The 20,085-nt window shown below is 50.5% G+C and overlaps 9 protein-coding genes across 9 annotated transcripts; 3 read left to right on the top strand and 6 right to left on the bottom strand.

The window, feature by feature from the left end:
- Nucleotides 1-250: 250 nt before the first annotated feature.
- T310_7117 (uncharacterized protein) lies at nucleotides 251-731 on the bottom strand (the record flags this gene model as incomplete). Its single annotated transcript, XM_013470080.1, has 3 exons — nucleotides 251-469; nucleotides 524-584; nucleotides 622-731. The coding sequence occupies 3 exons, from the start codon at nucleotides 729-731 to the stop codon at nucleotides 251-253; spliced, it is 390 nt and encodes a 129-aa protein (XP_013325534.1).
- Nucleotides 732-2,036: 1,305 nt separating this feature from the next.
- Nucleotides 2,037-4,031, bottom strand: T310_7118 (uncharacterized protein; the record flags this gene model as incomplete). Its single annotated transcript, XM_013470081.1, has 5 exons — nucleotides 2,037-2,110; nucleotides 2,169-2,458; nucleotides 2,516-3,040; nucleotides 3,504-3,637; nucleotides 3,687-4,031. 5 exons carry the CDS (start codon nucleotides 4,029-4,031, stop codon nucleotides 2,037-2,039), a joined length of 1,368 nt encoding a protein of 455 aa, XP_013325535.1.
- Nucleotides 4,032-5,543: 1,512 nt separating this feature from the next.
- Nucleotides 5,544-7,388, top strand: T310_7119 (Pantothenate transporter; the record flags this gene model as incomplete). The annotated part of the gene is made up of 5 exons (XM_013470082.1): nucleotides 5,544-7,085; nucleotides 7,139-7,166; nucleotides 7,233-7,273; nucleotides 7,303-7,342; nucleotides 7,381-7,388. 5 exons carry the CDS (start codon nucleotides 5,544-5,546, stop codon nucleotides 7,386-7,388), a joined length of 1,659 nt encoding a protein of 552 aa, XP_013325536.1.
- A 1,146-nt stretch (nucleotides 7,389-8,534) lies between these two features.
- T310_7120 (Uncharacterized protein) lies at nucleotides 8,535-10,038 on the top strand (the record flags this gene model as incomplete). Its single annotated transcript, XM_013470083.1, has 3 exons — nucleotides 8,535-8,724; nucleotides 8,779-9,048; nucleotides 9,107-10,038. The coding sequence occupies 3 exons, from the start codon at nucleotides 8,535-8,537 to the stop codon at nucleotides 10,036-10,038; spliced, it is 1,392 nt and encodes a 463-aa protein (XP_013325537.1).
- A 1,396-nt stretch (nucleotides 10,039-11,434) lies between these two features.
- On the bottom strand, nucleotides 11,435-11,832 carry T310_7121 (uncharacterized protein; the record flags this gene model as incomplete). Its single annotated transcript, XM_013470084.1, has 2 exons — nucleotides 11,435-11,502; nucleotides 11,574-11,832. 2 exons carry the CDS (start codon nucleotides 11,830-11,832, stop codon nucleotides 11,435-11,437), a joined length of 327 nt encoding a protein of 108 aa, XP_013325538.1.
- A 784-nt stretch (nucleotides 11,833-12,616) lies between these two features.
- Nucleotides 12,617-13,396, bottom strand: T310_7122 (uncharacterized protein; the record flags this gene model as incomplete). Its single annotated transcript, XM_013470085.1, has 2 exons — nucleotides 12,617-13,234; nucleotides 13,280-13,396. 2 exons carry the CDS (start codon nucleotides 13,394-13,396, stop codon nucleotides 12,617-12,619), a joined length of 735 nt encoding a protein of 244 aa, XP_013325539.1.
- Nucleotides 13,397-14,291: 895 nt separating this feature from the next.
- T310_7123 (DUF255 domain protein) lies at nucleotides 14,292-16,898 on the bottom strand (the record flags this gene model as incomplete). Its single annotated transcript, XM_013470086.1, has 4 exons — nucleotides 14,292-14,938; nucleotides 15,052-16,566; nucleotides 16,626-16,743; nucleotides 16,800-16,898. The coding sequence occupies 4 exons, from the start codon at nucleotides 16,896-16,898 to the stop codon at nucleotides 14,292-14,294; spliced, it is 2,379 nt and encodes a 792-aa protein (XP_013325540.1).
- Nucleotides 16,899-17,516: 618 nt separating this feature from the next.
- T310_7124 (WD repeat protein) lies at nucleotides 17,517-18,816 on the bottom strand (the record flags this gene model as incomplete). The annotated part of the gene is made up of 4 exons (XM_013470087.1): nucleotides 17,517-17,768; nucleotides 17,815-18,480; nucleotides 18,552-18,717; nucleotides 18,776-18,816. The coding sequence occupies 4 exons, from the start codon at nucleotides 18,814-18,816 to the stop codon at nucleotides 17,517-17,519; spliced, it is 1,125 nt and encodes a 374-aa protein (XP_013325541.1).
- Nucleotides 18,817-19,109: 293 nt separating this feature from the next.
- T310_7125 (G2/M phase checkpoint control protein Sum2) lies at nucleotides 19,110-20,085 on the top strand (the record flags this gene model as incomplete). Its single annotated transcript, XM_013470088.1, has 3 exons — nucleotides 19,110-19,132; nucleotides 19,284-19,527; nucleotides 19,764-20,085. Coding segments are annotated over 3 exons (589 nt in total), but the record flags the coding sequence as incomplete, so codon positions are not given.

Raw genomic sequence — 20,085 nt, forward strand, 5'->3', positions numbered from 1 at the left:
TCAGAAAGCCTGTATTTCAATATTCCTGCAGCCTACCCATCCGGATCCCTTCTCTTTTTTTTTTCTCTGTATTCAGTTCTGTTGCCATTTGCTGGCATTACTGGAATCCTTATCAAGATGCCATCTCAACCATCTGGCTCCGGAATCCCAGTCCCAATCGCGCAATCGACCCGTCGACCATTCAAGGACCTTGAACGACCCATCGGTCAAGGCAAGATTGTCTCTTACCATCTTCTCATCATCCGTTGACTCATGGACATGGCATGGTTTGCTGTATAAGACCACCAAAGCCCCTCAGATAGATCCCGACGGCTGTTGACAAACTGAGGATGGCAAATACGCTGGCAACAGAGCGGAAAAAAGACCACAGGATGACAGCCGTCAGGCTGTCAGCCGCCTGGCACCCCCTTGATAATAGCTTAGCGGCTTCTGGCTGATCTTGATCTTTTTCGAAAAAAAAATTGATGATCTGAACAAGGTAAGTTGTCATCTCTATCCTTCTGAACGGATCTAACATACATACTTTTTCCGGATAGAAAGTCGATTCCCTCCATGGAGACTGAGCTTTCATTTCTTCTTCTACCCTATCGTGAACAAAAGTCTTACGAACGAGGTATGTACCTCGATCTTAACGAACAATCCGATCCTTCCAATCCCTCCTGACCTTTCCAAGATCGACCGACGAAGTCACGAGCTCGTAATGCAGTTGCCCATGGTGGTAATAATGTCATTGCCGACATCCATGCTACTATTGACAAAAAGTGTCCTCTTACGATTCCGGTCGTGTGCGCACGATGGAAAATACGCACATTCTTCCATCTATATCTATATATATATATATCGCCTGCACTTTCACTTTGATGAACGCAAAGCTGCGATGCGATTCTTCAATCTCCATCGGAAGCTGATCACTGTTTGCAATACCAGAGCTACTACTATCAAGCTCTGCTCCCCCCTGGAACTCAGAGAGGTCTCAGACCTTGTACAGTACATATAGTGCCTGTTGCGATTGGCTGATCGAGGGTTGGGATACACTGGTTTGATCAAGGCAGTTCGAATTCCTCTTTTTAATGGTCAGAACATGCGCCAGCCATCATCCAAGCGTCTGATAGGTATTGATAGGTATTCACCGACAAAAGGTTGTGGGGGGGAAGAAAAAAAAGAGGGTTGGGTTGGAGAACGCAAAACTTGCTGGCCTTCCTCGTGGATATATGATATATGATATGTGTACTGTACAATCTATATACAGGACATGAAATGAAAAACTGGACTGGTCGGGATGGGAGTGGTTTAATATTGCCATTTCTGGTAAGGAGCTATCCTAGGTACCTACCTAATCTAATTCCATGCACTGATGGATCCCGAAACTCCGATCTTCTTCATACCAAACCCGTTGGCTACGTGCCGTCTAGTCGTCGATCCAGTGTCAACATGTATGTACGAGAAACAAGAACTTTTCGTTTTTGCTTTTGAAAACTCTGTTGCCTGTCTACGATGGTGGTATATATAATAATATATATAATATCCCAAGAAAAAGAAAAATATTTTTCAAGAAGTGAAGAAAAAAAAAAGGGGGGGCGGGGTTCTGCGGTATGCCCCGAGCAAGCCAATATTAACAGGTGAACAAAACAAAACTGGACTGGACTGAAGGGAACAGGGGAGGTTGCGACTTTGTCTCTTGCTTCTTTCTCTCCCCCAGTTGACTTGATTCAGTCCCGGCTTGATCGGCCACGAAACCAGCGCGGAAGAGAAAAAAGGGCACCAGCATTGAAAAATTAAGAAAAGAAAATAAAAAGAAAAGAAGGAAAAATTAGCCACAGCATCGTAGAAGAGTCGGGACGGTCATACCGGCGTCACATCATATCCAAATCTTGACAAGTGAAGGTATGACCCGATCTCCTCAACAGGCGAGAGTCGAAGTGAGGCAAGAAAGACACGCAAGAAAAAAAAAAGGGGGGGGGGGTGGCAATTGCGTGTAGCCAGGCAAGAATTGACACGGTCAACGTCCCTGCCGGCGCAAACTAATCATGGCTGGCTTATTCGGGCACGGAGTAGTAAGGCTGGCCCAGAGGGGGCAGAACGTTGTCGGCATATTCACCAGCGTAGTTGCCTAGAATTCGCATGTCAGAAATTTACTAGGCCCTTACCGGGAAACGATCTCATCTTACCAGGCGGGCTGTAGTTGCAAACAGTGAACGGGAGGGGTTCGCTGGAGTCCACGTTCCCAAGATTAGAGCAAACGACGGTGGCACAGCCAACATGAGTGGTGCCCTTCCACACGATCTGAGAGAAGTGACCCCAGTGGTCGAACTCAGACATATCGGGGTTGGCTTGACCGTACAGGTTCTCGAAGTAGCCGAACTCGTCATTGTACATCAGGTTGGTGATCATGGCCCCGATGTTGTCGGCGGGGATACCGTAGCCGATGTTCTGGCCATATCCACCCCCGTTGATTTCGCTATTAAGAATAGATCAGATTCGCGTCCACGAAACGGCCAGGAGGGGTGGTCCTTACGTGTTGTGTTCATAGACACAGCCGTTGGCAAGCTGTTGAGCGCTGGCCTCGAGGCCGCTGTCCCAAACGAGAGCAGGAGCAGAGTGGTTGGCACGGTGGATGTTGTGGTTCTGCAAGATGGTCTCCTGGTAGCTGTTGGCAGCACTTGGGCTAGGCGCCGCAGAAGACGCCGTGGACACCTGGACAGATGAAGAGGTAGAGCTGGTGGTCGCGGGAGCCGAAGTCGTGACGACTGGAGAAGGAGAGGACGGCGTAACGACGGTCGTGGACGAAGACTCGGAACTGTGACGGTACTTCTCAGCGACGTCAATCTCGGGCGATGGAGTCACGGCCGCAGTAGTGGCAGCGGTAGCGGAAGGCGTCGACTGAGTTAACCATGGAGTGATCGTCTCGGTCACGGTGATGACGATGACCTCAGTGGTGTAGACGCGCTTTTCGATAGGAGAGGCAATGGCGCCCATGGCGCACAAGGCGCCCAAAAGGATCGAAGAGCGCATTTTGGTGGCGGAATTCTTCTTGTTTCGTCTATACAAAAGTCGCGGTGTTGACAATAGGGACGGACAAAATATACAACAGATCAACTGAGCGCACAGAGACACTTCCACAGGAAGTGATATTTACAGCGAACGAGGGGCTGCTGAACACAGAGGAAGGTCGTATTCTGGCTGGCGCAGATCGACTGCTGTGAGAGGGGGATAAGAAAGAACGACTGGCCTCTCAACACTGCAAAGGAGTGAACAGCGTCGAGGAGGCTGGAACAAAGAAAAAGAAAGCAAAAGAGCTGGTGTCCACTGGAGAAAGAGAGGACAGAGAGAGAGGAATTAAAGGTGAGGAGGCCTTCAAGAAAAGAGCGGGAGAGCGGCAAGCGATCCGGGCTGATAGGGGGAGTGGATGCTCGCCGCCAATTGCTTAGTTCGCGATGGTGGAAATAACAAGAGGGGCCAGTAATACCAGACCATCGAGATGGATTGACGCTAGACCAGCGTACTTGTCTCCAGGAAAATTAAGCTCGTTGGGTCTCGAACGTAACATCGAAAGGCGCCTTTCTGTTCTGTTTGAGGATATTTCTGCTGACCGGCAGTTACTTCTCATAGTACTTCCCATAGAGTTGTCTTCTGTCCCCTATGCTGCCCTATATGGGCGACCAACGTTGTCGTCTAGTCATACATACCTGAGGACGGCGGGCATTCCTGGAATCCTGGTGTTGTTGAATGCACATGGCGACCATGCTTGTTCTGGGCAACCCCACGTCTGGCGCGCCACCACGGCGTCCTCCGTGCTGAGGACTGGAGAGAGGAATGTCGCCGATTGTCTCACTCAGGGCATCCTCCTGCCACGATCGATCAGTGGTGATGTGCAGGACGGAGTAGCAGGCCGTTGGATTGCGTTGCATCGTGGAGCTCATTTCCCACGGGCGAATCTGACTCGCCCGCCCCTGCCTTAGCGGCGGATTAGCGTCGCCCAGCGGCTGCCCCGCCCGAGCTGCCATTCGATGGCTGGCTTCGTTCATATCCATGGATTATTTCATTTCGCGCCAGACAGCAGCAGAATCAGGCCAGTGAACCATGGACCAGACGTCGAGCTGGCTAGGCGATTGGATGCGCTGCGGGTTGCGCAGCTGTCCTGGGGAAAAGTCCAAAAGAAGACCAGTCATCAGTCATGAATCGTTTAATTAATCCTTAATTAATTGCTTACTTAAGTCGTTAATACTCAACGGAACCCAGACCCGATCCAAAAAGGGTCTCGACCATCAGCCATGGCTTCTAATCGTCTGATGTGGTAATTAACCTGTGGAGTCGCGGGTTTGTTTTGAGCTGACATTTTTGGCCCTGAAACAGATATCTGAAACAGATATCTAGATCTAATAACCCCCGAGGTCCCACATGTCAAGTCCTTGTCATATAGATCATTCAATAAGGGTGTGTCCAGATCCTCTGCCATTGAATCTAACTCTTGCCTAGACCAGTCTTATATATACTGAGCAAAATGATCACTTAGGGAAAGACATCTTAGAATATATATTCTTAGTAATACTTTGCCAGTAAATGCATTAAAATCCTCAGACATCCCGCTCTATACGAATGTACAAGAGGATTGACTTAGTGTTCCTATCTACTTCGAAGTAAGTAGGGGGAAAACATGGTCTTTCAATATGCTAGTATATGCTAGTATATTTTTTGAAGACTAACGACCTAACTAACAAGCAGAAAAATGAAATCAAGAATCCAGAACCTATGGAGTTCAAGAAGTAGCGAGGTCTCTCCACTTCAACTTGATTGTACGGCACTATTATTCTGCTGTATAATTCCCTTTGCTTGAAAAAAAGAGTACCTCTACGTGAGTATCAAACATGGATGACTTTCAATCAGTATTATTGACACCCCCTTACCATTTCAGCCTCCCAATTCTACTACAATTATGGAAGAAGAGCTGCTTCGACCTGTATCGCCTTAGATTCAACCACATGAAATGTGCAAGTGTGGCGTGTTGAAGTAGTCGATTGTTGTGTTCTTCGAAGGACGCTCCTTCCCCTCGAGGCTACGGATGTTCTGCTCCTTCCATAAACGGAACAACTCGGGTCAGAAGGCACCTTCCCTTCCCGCCTTCCACAGAATTCCGGATTTCTCACCAACACCAGACACCCTACGCAGAGACTCTTGTTGATCTTTGTTCACACTTCTGTCAGCATATCTTAAAAGGGACGTCGACACTCAGCAGACATCGATTAGCTGTCCTGCCCAAGTATGGGCGCTAACCTACACCATCTTAATCGACCACCATTGCATCAGACCACCAGACAATGGCGAATATACCCCGCGATCCTGAATGGGCGGAACGCGCGTCTATCGCAGATTATCTCCGCTTTTTAGTCCTCGAGGGACTCGGATCAGGTGGTTCCAACTAGTACGTAGACGACATACAACCTGCGCAGTCAAATACTAAAAAAGAAGGCCTGCAGGCATGCATTGCTTTACTTGTCAGTTCTTTCTTTCATATCAGTTCGTTTGAAATATACTGACGTCTCGCAATGACAGAGACTACTTCTCGAGAGGGAGAAAGAGGATCGACTGGTCACCAGGACAATGATAAACAACCAGCAGAAGTGACACCTGCCATTCTCGGAGATGACCATCCTGCCGAGAATGCTCGTAGGAAAAAGACAGGCCTCTGGGCTTCAATCGCCCCCTACATCTGGGACGACCCCGACAAATCGCCCGCGGAGAAACGGTTCCTCTTCAAGCTGGATCTGTTCCTGCTCAGCTACGCCTGTCTGGGCTACTTCAGCAAGAACCTGTCCCAGGCCAACATCAACAACGCCTACGTGTCCGGCATGAAGGAGGCCCTGGCCATGGACGGCAGCCAGCTGACCTACATGGCCAACGTCTTCACGGCCGGCTACGTCGTCGGCCAGATCCCCGCCGTCATCCTGGTAACCCGGCTGCGGCCGTCGCTGCTGGTGCCCACGGCCGAGGTGCTGTGGGCCGTGTGCACCTTTTGCAGCGCGGCCGTCACGACCGTCCAGCAGCTGTACGCGCTGCGCTTCCTGGTCGGCCTCTTCGAGTCAGCCTACTTCCCCTGCGTGATCTACATCCTGGGCTCGTGGTACACGCGCCGCGAGCGCGCCAAACGGGTCACCATCTTCTACTGCACCGCGACCCTGGCCCAGATGTTCAGCGGCTACCTGCAGGCGGGCGCGTACGACAACCTCGGCGGGCATCTCGGCCACGCTGGCTGGCAGTGGCTGTTTATCGTGTCTGGTGTTATCGCCCTGCCCGCCGGCCTGATCGGGTATGCCTTCAACCCGGATTTTCCGGAGAACACGCGCGCGTTCTACCTCAGTGCGGACGAGGCCGCGCTGGCGCGGGAGCGCCTGGCTGCGGACGGCATGAGGCCGCTGGGACAGTCGGTCTGGGACCGGACCAAGATCGTCCGCGTCGTGCGGCAGTGGCAGTTCTGGGTCCTGCCGCTGGGCTACTTCTTCGTTCAGGCCAGCTTCCCCGTGCAGCAGCCGGCATTTGCGCTCTGGCTCAAGGCGGAGGGGTATTCGGTCTATCAGATCAACGTGTGGCCGACGGGACAGGCGGCCATCGCGGTGGTCGTGCAGGTCGCCGCGGGCATGCTGACGGATTCGCCTCTGCTGAAGGGACGCCGCTGGCAGGCCATCGTCGCGATGCAGGCGGGGACGTTCTTCGGCGCCGTTGTGCTGGCCGTGTGGGAGGTGCCGACGGCGCTGAAATTCGTCGCGTTCTACTTCACGTACTGTGCGTCGGGCGTGCCGGGCATCTACTTTGCCTGGTTCTCGGAGCTGATGCGGCACGACCACGAGATGCGCGGGTTCGTCATCGCCACGGCCAACATCTTCTCGTACATCATGAGCACCTGGTTCTCGGACGCGGTATGGCGGACGGTGGAGGCGCCGCGCTTCCGGGCGGGGTTTATTGCGGCGGCGTGCTTTGGGGTGGCCATGATGCTGTGGGCGGTTGTCATCCGGGTGTTGGAGAGAAGGGGTCGAGCAGAGGCTGATATCGAGGGTAGATCTGAAGCTGGTTCTGCTGGGAGGGTGGAGAAGGTATAATAAAATGCAGCATGATACACGATGGAATAGTGTGCAAACTATCGCAGACAGAAATACAATCAACACTGCGCCAATGTCAGTACTGTTCATTTTTATACCTACTTCTTGGTTTAATTTCAACTCTTTAAAAACAAGAAATAGCCTTGGTTACAGAACCCCAGACTAACCCTTTTTTTTTAAAGGTTAGCAATGAGCTTGTATATCTACCTAGGAAGTACTCTGCAAACCTAAACGTCTAGGTGTTGCTTCTTGTACGGAGTACTCTAGAGTAGTACTTGGTTCATACTAGGTATCTAGATGTTGGGGCTTAATGGCTGATCCATTGCTGATGAGAGATGCTTGACGAGGATCGAAGGAAGGATCCTCCCATCTACGTACAGTACAGTACATGATGGACGACCCATACACGTGATGGACCATGGACTCTCCCCATGTGACCTGCAGAAGGGGAGTTCTTCTACCTATATATTCGGAGCCCAAGGGTACGGCGTCGTACCACGACACTATACTATACTATACTAATTACTAAACCTTATAAATAAGAGGCCTATTACTCTGGCAATACATACTTCGCCTTGCACATTACATATGGCAAGAACAATTAATTGTATTGTATTGCATAAATACCCTTGGCAAAAAAAAAGGAAAAGAAAGATCATAGAGGGAGTTACAGCACAGTACCTACATACCTACAAGAAGACGTGGCAGAGCAGTGGTCAAGATAGGGAGCATGCAAGAATTGATCTTGGTCCACAGAGACAGACAGCATCAGGATTATATTTGACTGGTTGGTTGCTGAGCCAAATCGGGACTATATAGAGAATGGCATTATCGCCACAGTCCTGTCCTGTCTGTTACACTGGACGGACATGTCAGGCACGGCACATGATATAATAAATAATAAATATAATTAGAAGAAGCAAACACAACCAAACTCATCTATAACTATACCTATTATCCTCAAGGCAAAACGAAGTAATTGCTTGCCAGCATAAATAGTAGGCCAGAGTTTTGTACTTGTGACTGACACTGTGCACAGTGCACTAACCCTAAACCCTAAAAAAAACAATAACTTGATAACAATTATAATCCTAACAAAACCTTACTTCTTGGTCTAATGGTTCTTATTTTTATTCGATACAAGAAAAAAAAGGGTACCGTACCGTACCCTCTCTGCATTGTTGGGACGATGTCAACGGAATCGCAAAGAGAGCCGTTAGGAAATACAATGATAAAGCAAAGGGCATGAGAGGTGTATTCCGTGGCCTTGGGAGATCGGTTGGAGAACATTCTTCCGCTATAGAACACTTGGCGGTGCTCATTCCGGAGAGTGAGTATACTGGGGCTGTGACTGGGGTTTTGACGTTCTTAGTCAAGGCAAGGAGTCATTCTATCTCCTCGTAGCACATCGCCCTTGCTCATCATGATCCAAAGACTGCGTCAATGCTGCAAGAGACCAGGGAGCAGATTCTACACTCTCTCAACAGCGTCCCACAGACGGTGGATTTCGTCGAACACGCGCGCGAGACCGTAACGGATAAGCCGCTCCAGGATAAGACAATCGACCTTTACATTTCCATTCTATGTGCCGTGGACGGCCTGGTCGCGTATCTTGTCAACGACTCCGCGTTAGGTACGCTCGCTCCTCTTAAGGACCCTGTACCATCTTAACCTGGCGGGTCTACAGGGAAAATCGGCAATGTTCTTCTCAAAGGACCAGAATTTGAGCGTCATCTCGTCAAGCTTATCCATGATATCGATACCTATAATAAACGGGTTTTGGCGCGCATTAAGATCCTCAGGAACAGGTTCATCGCCAGGACGGACGCGGGCGTGAGAAGACTTGGTGCGAGATTATCGCAGAAAGACCTTACTCTATCAAAGATTGAAGACGGTCAGAAGAACATGTACTATTTAGTGAGGAGTTTTATGGCCGATCTCTTACGATCTGTTCCCTGTTCGTGTTCCGGACTCTCGAGTCCCCTTAGCGGTGAAAAGCGTTGACAACAATATAGGGAGGCCATCGCAAGAGGAGATTATGCGGACATTACGTGAAGCAACGTCAAATGGTCCCAGAGCCGCCATTAATGGAACAGAATTAATTCTTCTTCTCGGTTTCAGTGACAGGGAGTCAGGAGAGAGCGAAACGGGACTCCTAAGTCACGGCAACATGGCAGGAAAGAGGGACCCGAAGTTTCAGAAGTGGCTGTCAACAAGGCCGTCTGAGGTACTCCTCGTTCAGGATAACATTTTTTCCACCGAATACGGACGGATCACCACCATGTCGGCCCTGTGTGCGTCTCTCAGCCGAAGTCTTCGAGAAGACTACGGTGTAATCTCGATGCAATTCTTCTGCGGCCAGCATGCTGCTCCGGACGACTCCTTGTACGGGCCCGTCCGTCTGCTCAGGTGCCTCATAAAGCAACTAATCTGCACATCTGGTTACGATTTTGATCTCTCGATTCTGAATCCGCCGCGTCAACGCAAAGCTATCGAAGAAGGCGACCTTCAAATGCTATGTAACCTATTTCGCGAGCTCGTTTACCAACTCCCGCCTGACACGATGCTTTTCTGTTCCATAGATGGTTTGTCTTTCCTCGAGAAACGTCCCTATCAGCACCAGGTATCGACCGTTATGCATACCTTAGTTCAGCTCACACGGGACCTGGACCTGAACTCCATCTTCAAGCTCCTGGTCACCGATCGCGCCCAGGTGGACCACAATCGGTATAATATCCGCCCGGCAGAGTGTTTACTGTTGTCGAGACATGTAGATTTTGAGGGCTACGACCTCACGGAAAGAGAGGTCATGGCGCAGCTACAGCGATCCATGAATCCCATGTACGCGCTCCCTGATCAGTCTGATTCCGATAGCAGCGACAGCTGGCCTGATGCTGAAGATTACAACACTGAGGATGGGCGGTGGAAACACGAAATGAATGATTGATCCAATTACCACGCGAGAGACTCTCAGACAGTATCGACTGCTGCCACTGAATTGCCAAGGCCAGAGTTACAAGGAGACTTACTACGTCAATTATCTTGGCCACCTCTCTATCTCTCTCTACCTAATTCTACTTTTTTTTCTTTCTTTTCTTTCTTTCTTCTTTTTCTCTCTAAAAGTTAGCAATCAACTAGTATACCTAGGAAGTGCTCTGGAACCCTAAATATTTAGGTGGTATTACTTCTTATATGGAGTACTCTAGAGTAGTAGTTTGTTCATACTATACGATACTAAACCTTATTATAAGAGGCCTATTACCCAGGCATATAGGCACTGGCGATACTTCGCCTTGCAATTAATTGTATTGCATAAACCAGGGAAAAAAAAAAGAGGATTATTATACAAACCCCAAGCTATGGCACAAGCACCCTATTGCACTCCCAAACACCCTTGGAAAGATCATAGAGGCAGTTATAGCACAGTACTGCCTACAAGATGTGGCAGGGTAAAATAGTCACTACAGCATTAGACTGGTTGCTGCGCCAAATCAGGACTATATCGGAAGAAAAGAATGGCATTGTTATAGTCATATTACTGGACATGTCAGGCACATATGTATTATAATAATATAGTTAGAAGCTAACCCAACTCATCTATATCCTCAAGGCAAAAAGCAGTACCTTCCAGCATAGTTAGGTAGGCCAGGCCCCGATTTTTTCTAACTGAGAGGTCCACAGTAACATGGATGAATGAACTCAGTTTCTTTCAGTCATCTGTTGTTACTTTTTTTTTCTATTTTATTTTTTACAAGGCTCATATTCCACATCCAATCCATCGTTCAACCCTCCTGTAGAACACTTCATGGCCATCTATCCTCCGGAGAGATCCTCAGAACCATAGCTGCGGGATCGTCGAATCCAGGTCACGCTCGTCCAGCCAGCTCAGGAACGCTTCGCCCGTCATCAAGAAGGGACTTGGGCTTGGACTTGGACTTTGGTCGCCCAGATTGGCATCGTTCTGGTCGTGGTCGAGGTCGACTGGCGGGGCTGTTGTTGTTGCCTGCGCGCTCGACCCTTCAGCATGACCTCCCAAGCCAGAAGGTAAGCCATCCTCAAGGTAATGATGATGATGATGATGATGATGATGATGATGATGATGATGATGATGATGATGATGATGATGATGATGATGATGACGATGATGACGGTTATGAGGCGGAATGCAGGCCTGGTGGTTGAGCACCTCGTCCAGAAGGCGTCCAATAACCTTGTTGATCTCGACGCAGGCCCGGTGCGTTGCTGTCGTAGAGACCTCGAGGGCGCCGCTGTCGAACCACGAGATGAGCACGCTCAGGTGTCGGATGATGGCTACCCGCGGAGTCGAAGACGGCAATGGTAGACTACTCAGCGTGTGTCGGTGCAGCTCCGTCACCAAGACGCCGGCGGTAGGAAGGCCGTAGACGAGAAACTGGAAAATATTTGGCCTAGTGTCAGTATGGTAACAGAGGGTATCCTAATAGATATTCCTCTGCCACTTACAATCCATGCCAGGTGTTTCCGGATCTCTTTTTCCCGATGTTGCTGTCTCATCAGGTCCATGACTACCACAATCACCTGCATCGCCGTGTCGAGCAAATCCTTGATCCCCGCCGGGTTTTCCTGGCATTGGATGCGCTGGATCTGGAAGACGTTCAGCAGGTACTCGAGGTAGATGATCGTATTGACCAGAGAGGCGACCGGGTCCAGCATCTCCCAGCAGCTGGAATGGTACCGGAAATGCGGCGGAACCCGATCCCATGTCTGCTGGCAGTCTTGCTGCATCTGACTAGACCAGTGTCAGATTGAACTCTATGTACATACATACAATATAAGAATAAAGGAAGGGAGGTCTACGCCAGATGATCAGCAAAGTCTTCCATCCTCTGTCCGAGCGATAGCTGGAGCACCTTCTCTCTTAGAGCGGAGAGCATATATCGCAGTCGGATCACAGACGCGGGACGGAACTTTCGATTCACGATGCTGTCGATATTCCATCCCTCCTTGTCCAGCTTGAGCAGGACGGCCTGTAATTGCGGTTCTTCGAGGAAGAGATGGTCATCGTCCAGATCGAGGGGAGGCGTCGCGTCGCAGTAATCGTGAGGCAGCCTCGGCGGTCTTCCAAGGAGAGTGGCCAAGTTCTTATCAGTCCGATGGGTGACGGCCAACAGTCTTTTCCGGGTTTCCAAGAGATTAAAAGGAATCCCGTGCCCCGAGACATGTTGTCAATGCAGTCCCATGGCGAACATGTCCGATATCAAATCCCCAAACAGTCCGTAGATCAGATGTCCTGGTTTTTTTTTCTCGTCAGCCAGACTTTCATGAAGCAGCGGCTAACATGGGAGGCATACTGGCCTCTCCCAGAACTTCGGTCCCAAGAAGCATGTGGGTGTACCGCAGCCAGATCATGAGGTCATTGGGATTTCCATGCGGCTTGTAGATCTCGATACATGCGTAGCCAGCCAACACCATCTCCGTCAAGAACGTCTCGACATTCAAATGCTCCCCGTTACTCAGGTGAAGCACCATATTGCGAGAATACTGGATCAGAACCCAATCCCGGCCAGCGCGAAGATAAAACCAATGAACTCCCATCGAAGATTTTCTCCAGTAAAAAGCGAGTAGAATTCATCGGCCCTCATGGTGGGACGCACACGAAGGGATTTGGCGGTGTTCTCGCTGATCTTGGCGTACAATTCCTCCTGCGCGAGCATGTTCTTGCCCGGGGATCCTTCCAGGTAAGACCGCGCATGATGCAGAGAATCCAGGACCAACGGAGCCGGGATGACTGTAAACTGGCCTCGGTCATAATAGCCACGGATCACGTCTTCGTAGAACGCCATCGCCGAGATAAGCTTGGTCAGGCGTCGCACCACATACGCGCGGTCGGTCCTCCAGCGCTCGAATTCCGCTGCGAGCGACAGGCTCCCGGCTCGCGACAGTGCCGGATGGGCGTCATAGAAGACGGACAGGTAACTCGTCGACCCGAGGAACGGAGTCTGCGCCATCGGACCGCCATCGTCGCGGAGTTCCTCAGGCGAGTCCGAAGAGAGAAGATGACGCTCCGGCTGCCGGAATTCCTCGTTTGCGCTTTGCGGTCTGGCTGGCCTCGAAGACTGCTTGTTTCTCTTGGGTCGCGTCAAGGGAGCAGGGTGGTAAAAGCACTGGCGACGAGGTCAGGGCTGGATGTCTCTCTTCGGAATGCGTACCTTGCTGCCCGCGCCTCGAGCCTCACATCTCCTGCACCTCGGCGTGGTGTGATCACACCGGACCTTGGAAAGGCGACATGGTTCGCAGAAGGTTGGTCTGCCATTTCGGCGCAACATGCTGGACGACTTGGCAGTCCTCTCACATGATACTATATGATGACACTTGCAAAGGCATCCGGAGATAAATGCGCGAGAGCAAACAAACGCTCACTGCTGGGCCCCAAAATCAACCAGCCCGATCGGATAAGCAAAGATGTTCGACTCACAGCGTAGACAGAAGTAACACATAGTCAACGTCGGAATGAAACAGTGTCCTCCATTGTTTATGCCGAAGCACGTCAGCGGGGTGCTTTCGGAGTGAATCTACTCCGCGCGCTGCATTCGTTATTCATTCCGAAGGCGCCAGGACTGCTTAGGGCAGCAGCCCTAAGTACTTATATTCTATGACTATATTATGCTCTTCAATAAGCCCTTTTTATTTCAGATATTATAAATATATTACGTATAGCTTACAGATTCATTCTTTCTGCTTCAGTTCATCTGTTACAGGATAACTAATTCGTACTGTACTTTATTTCACCGTACAGACCCTGCAGAGTATTCAGGACCATATTGTATTGTAGATCACCATTCTGTAAATACAAACGACTCGTTTTGATTTAGACATCTCATTCGCCAGATACTCTTTAACCTCTTCCAAAGGGTCCAAAAAGAAGAAGAAGAAGAAGAAGAAGAAGAAAGGCAGAATATACACAACAGAGTAAAATACAACCAACACACTTCACCTCGAAATGGTTATTCCAATCATCTAATCCGGATCCGGTCACAATTTTTCTCGTCCCTGAGAGATACTCTAGGGCTAATAAATAAATAAAATGAACATGAGAAAGGGTAGAAAGAAATGATCACGATCAAATAGTAAAAAGGAGACCCTGTTTCTCATAACAGAACAGAACGTACAGTACATTCATAATTTGAAATCCCACTGTCCTTGCCGATAGAGAAAGAGATTCTACAGGTCCACCGTCCGGCAACTTCCCACCTCGCAAATGAGCAGGAAATTCTTCGGCGGTGTTCCCGGCTTGAGGTCTTTGAAGAGTGGATTTCGGGACTTCAGCCATTCTGACTTGTTCTGGACGTCTGCGCCCGACGTTGATGGCCGCACATCGACCAGCGCCACTGTCGCGGTCGAAGTGGAGGCTGCGAGACCCGCTTCAGCCCGAACCTTCTTGATGACAAGGTCCTTCCCAGAGAGTTTCTCATCCGCCTTGCCAACCACTCCCTCCGCGAGTGGCACTGTCGACTCAGACGTGTCACTCGTGCAGAGCACGCCCGTGATGTTCCGGATACCAATCTCGAGCCCGACAATGGCGTCCAAGAGCCCCACGAACAGGAAGGGATGCTGCATGATTTCGACGGAAAAGGCGTTGCAGGTCTGTCGCGCAAGCGTCCGGTACTTGTCATCCTCCAGGAGCGCCGCTAGACGCAAGAGGTTGCGCGCAATCGTCCCATTCACGGACGGCGTGGCGGAGTCTGTTCCTCCTTTCAAGCGCAACAGGGGTCCCGGTACACCATCGATTGGAGTCGACGATGTGGTATAGTAGCCGGCAGTCGTGGTCGAATTCCGTCCAGGGGCAATGAAGTGGGTGTTGAGATGTTCTGGAAGAATCTAATGTCAGCATCTTTGAAAGCGTCGAAAACAAGAGAGATGTTAAATAGTTGACGATGTAGAAGATAGGAATAGTAGAAAAAGAGAAGAAAAGGGACCTTACGTTGAAGCTGTTCTGCAAACTGCAAATAGCTATCGTCAAATGTAGCCTCGTAAAGGTTGAGGAGCCCGCTCGTCAGATACGCATAATCATCGGCAAATCCAGGAGTGTTTCCGCGGCTGCCGTCACGATAGATGCGCCAAAGCTGACCGGTCGACGGCTCAAAGAGGTTTTTCTTGATGAAATCGACCGCTTTTGCCGCAGCCTCCCTGCACTGTGCAGCCTTGGCCTCGTCAATGTCCTCTAGCAAAATGCTGCTTTTCGCAAGAGCACCGATCGCCAGGCCGTTCCATGCCACGATGATCTTGTCATCCAGATCTGGCCGCACCCGGGTCCTATCGCGGTATTCTCGCAGCTTTTGTTTTCCGTTCTTGATGATCTTGATCACTTCCTCTTCGCTCAGTCCAAATTCTTTGGCAAGTTTACTCGGTGTAACCTTGATAGAGAGGGCATTCTGATTCATGAACTCGTCGTGAGGGTCGTTCTCCGGAGCGACGTTGCCGTCCGGCAGTACACCCCAGTGGCGAGCGCAAACCCCTGCGTCGCGCTGTCCAAGTACCTGCTGGAACTCCTTCATGGTCCATACATAGAACGCACCTTCACGCTTCTCAGTGTCATTCGGAGTGGGCAGACTGTCGGCATCCTCAGAAGAATGGAAGCCACCTGTCGGAGACTGAATCGGTGAGCTAGTCAGATAATTAACAATATCGTACACGGCTCCCAAAAGCTCGGGCTCGTGTGTTAACCGAAACGCGTCCACATAGACGTCCAAAAGCTGTGCCTGGTCATAGAGCATCTTCTCAAAGTGAGGCAGACCCCAGTCAGCTGTGACACTATATCTTGCGAAGCCGTTTCCGATATGATCACGAATTCCTCCACGAGCAATCTTAATGAGAGTATTGACTGCCATTGCCGTTGCCTTCGCACACTCGTCCTGCCCGACAATATCCGACACGGCACTGGGGTACATGCCCAGGCGAAGCAGAAAACTGAGATTCGCAGGCGTAGGGAACTTTGGAGCGCGCCCGAATCCCCCATTAACCGTATCGTATCGGGAGACAAAATGCTTATAAGCTTCCTCCAGAAGCTCAACTTCCAGGTCTTCGTCAACCTCTCGTTCCCCCTGTTGGGCGTGCGTCCCTTCCTCCGCAAACTCTCTGAGTTGCTTCGTGATCTCCTTGGCACTGTCCAGGCATCTTGCCTGTTGCGTTCGCCAGACGTCTCTCAGCTTCTCCAGGATGTCGAGGAACCCAATAGGACCGTCAGCCCCCAGGCGACGATGCGAGCTGGAATTCGGACCCGGCCAGTACGTGCCACCAAAGACAGGCTCTAGGTTTGGGGTCAGGAACACATTCAGCGGCCAACCCCCAGATCCTGTAGTGGCTTGGACGTAATTCATGTATACATCGTCAATGTCAGGCCTCTCTTCCCTGTCAACCTTGATTGGAATAAATGACTCGTTGAGTATCGCAGCGACCTCTGGGGACATAAAGGACTCCTTCTCCATCACATGGCACCCTAATTTCAAGGTCAGAACATTGCGTCTTCATCGGGGATACATGAAGAGGAGCACAGACAGTGACACGCAGAGTAGCCAATGCTGAGAAAGATAAGTCGGTTATATCTCTTTGCCAGGTCAATTGCTTCAGAATCCCAGAGCTGCCATGCGACCGGATTGTGCATGTGTCCCCTAACCTATCATCTTGTTATCATCCTGGCACCGCCAGTCCAAACACACTCTCTCGACTTACGTATGGCGATCGGCTTTCATGGAGCCGGTTAACGAGATTAGGCTTTGAGTCGGTCCCAGACCCAATCTCATCAGAGTGGATATCGGATATACTGGCCATATTCAGAGAAGCACGCGTCCAGAGAGTTCTATGACTCCTAAAATTGAGAGGATACGGTACGTCCTCCGACGTCGATGAGAATAGTGGTAGGGAAGAGTGGTTATGGAGGGGCAATCTCAGCAGCTGCCCGCGACGAGGACGTAAAGGACGATACGCAAGCTTAGCAATTTGACCAGATAGCACGTCCAGAGCCCCAAGGCGACCCCTCATAAGAAAGATCCGAGATGAGTCCGCAATGTGCGTTGGGCTGGGGATGGTTACCCATGTACCTCGCATTATGTAGTTACCAGCTGCCGGCATTCTCGAGACCCGCTCCGAGTCCCGCCGCCGATTAATTAATCGTCTGGATGCGGAAATGCGTCATGGGCACATCAAGCCCCGCCACGTGACTCTTAGATAAGCAGGCTGTCGATCGGCTTCAAACAGGGTCATCAATCACCTACGTAGGCATGCAGGCTTCCTCAGCAAGGGATATTATAAACGGAACTGGATATGAATGCATAGTTAAAAGTTATTTATGAATTATCCAGATACAATGCGAAAAGGCGCTATGCAAAGACCACATAAGTTCATGGACATCATCAGCTCTCTCACATGGAGACAGTCCCATATACTGATTCATTCGTCATCTTCCATAAGCTCTGCAAGCTCTCGTTCTTCTTCTTCAGTGAGCATGGACTCTTGTTTTGGCTGTTCCTCCTCATTCTTTTTGTTCTGAGCTTCTTCCCGAGCACGCTGGAGGTCAGCAGGCCTGAGAGACCACTGTCGGATTGTAGCGTCGATACTGATGCTGACAACTGTACTACCGACGAGCAAGATACCAGTGACCTCTTCAAAATGACCGGAGAATGTATGGAAAAGCTCACCAGTCTAATAGAGTCAGAACAGTCACATCAAGTGGAATTGGGAAACATACCGCCCTGTTCCACACTCGAACCTCCTCGTCTCTGCAGGCCGTCACAACCCAGCCGCCTTGTTCATACACTGCAACATCTCGAACAAAATCGGGATGCTCGAGAACCAAATTAGGTGTCCAGTCATTCTCCCGGGCCAGGCATTTCACAGTCTTATCAGCGGAGGCAGTCCACAGATCGCCATCAGCATCGAAGAATAATCTGTAAACACTGGTTTCATGCACGATCAGGGGATTAGAGCTGCTGAGATCGTTGGTGTCAGGTGGAATGCTGGAATGGCGAATCTCCCGATCACTTGAAGCAGAGAACAAAACAATCCCGGAAGAATCTTGCTCCACGGAGAAGGGATCGATCCTGAGATCCTGGATTCCTCTCAAGTGTCCTTTCAGGACATAGAGCCGCTCCCCGCTGTCGATGCTGAATACTATAATTTTGGCATCTGCTCCACCAGAGATCAGGACATCTTGGCCCTTGACTCTGGCGCAAGTCACAGACTTGACAAAATCAGAGTGGCCCTCATATTTTCGCTTTGGCTGCTTGGAGTGGACATCCCAACTCCACACCGTTTTGTCCCAGCAGCCAGCAAACAGCAACTTGCCATCTGGGCTAAGAGAGAGGCTTGTCAAGGGAGCAGTTGGCCCCTTGAAGAGAGCGGCTGTTTCACCTGTCTGAATAGAGTGGTCACACTTGACTTAGTCTGGCTACACTTGCAGAGCGAGTCCCGAGGTTGCGCACCTACTTCAAGCACAACCCTCCTCGCAGTACCTGCGCTCTCAGCGACATAGACAGACCCGTCGTGCAAGGGGTCTGCGATTATGGCGAGGATCTTGCTCGGGAGTTTTATGGGGTTTCCATTTTGGTTTCGAGATTTGGCCGCTTTGCGATTACTTTCTTCCAAAGAGGCCCTGAGTGGACGTTAGCAGGACGCAGAACTAGGAAAATCCACAGTTAGTATTCACGAACGTAGTCTGGAAGAAATCTTCACGGTGCGAAGAACGATTCATGGTGGAATTTGGGGGTTGTGTAAATATAAATATCACATATACTTCACTGCCACAGCAAAAGGTGATCAAAAGCGGTAGGGCGGGATGCGAGAGCCTTGCTTGGCTGGGCTGCCGGACTTGCTCACTAGGTGCCTCCGGGCCACCGTAGCGCCAGGTCCATGATTTTCCTCCACCAACAGCTTTAGCTCTGCCACCTCTGCGCACATCAACTCCCTCAACCTCTTTGCTACGAAATCCATTCGCTACCTTCTTCCCATTCTTTTCCGTGGCGCGAGAGCGCGCAACCCGCCATCATGGATATGAACCATCTTATAGGGTCTGTCTCTCAGATTCGTTGTGCTTGATGCTACTGGACGGAATTAACAGTTGGCAGTCAACGGTTCAACCTGATCTCGAAGAGCGATATCCGGTACGCTGTCTCAGCCCATGGAAGGGGTCCCTAGACATGCAACTAATGCTTGGCCCAGCTACGTTGGAACGTTACATGAAATCAACCCTGAAGCCTCGACTATCGCCCTCGAAAATGTCGTGTCTTACGGTACCGAAGGGAGACGGGGCAATCCTGCCGAGGAAATCGCCCCATCCGCCAGCGTCTACGAATACATCGTGTTCCGTGGCAGTGATGTGAAGGACATCAGTATTGCTGAAGAGAAAAAGGAAGATGTGAAGCCAGAGCCTCCCCAGGTGCCAAATGACCCTGCCATTCTTGGGGTAAGTCTCAAATCTCCTGCTCTGCTGCGAACTCCCTCGGTTTCGGTCTCCTTGCCGGGTCGAGCAGCTTGTCCACAGGATGAAATATTACGGATGTAAATTCACAGACCTGTTCTGAAAGCGCAAAAATTTTATGTGGATATCTCCGTTGCCTTCCTTCTGATGTGACGAATGGACTACCACAGCTTCTGATGATCTACTCAAAAAGAGATGGTTACTAACCGCCACGTGAATAGAGTATGTCACGCCCCGGTCCTCCTCAGGCTCCTCAGCCTTCGCAACCTCCGCAGCAGCAATCTCAGGTCTCGCGTCCACCGCCACCACCTGGCTATCCGCAACAGCCTCCTTCGTTTCAGGGATATTATCCACCTTACGGACAGCGCTTTGGTCCCCCTGGCTATCCTCCAGGCCCAGGCTTCCCTCCTTATGGTGCGCCCCCGGGATGGTATCCACCCCCTGGACACGGATTTCCCCAGGGTCCCGGACAATTCCCTCCTTCGCAAGGACCCATTGGACCGCCAGGCCATCAACAACAGCAGCAGCAGCAGCAACAGCAAC

This window comes from Rasamsonia emersonii (assembly GCF_000968595.1).
Source record: "Rasamsonia emersonii CBS 393.64 chromosome Unknown ctg1118621760503, whole genome shotgun sequence".
NCBI classification, from domain to species: domain Eukaryota; kingdom Fungi; phylum Ascomycota; class Eurotiomycetes; order Eurotiales; family Trichocomaceae; genus Rasamsonia; species Rasamsonia emersonii.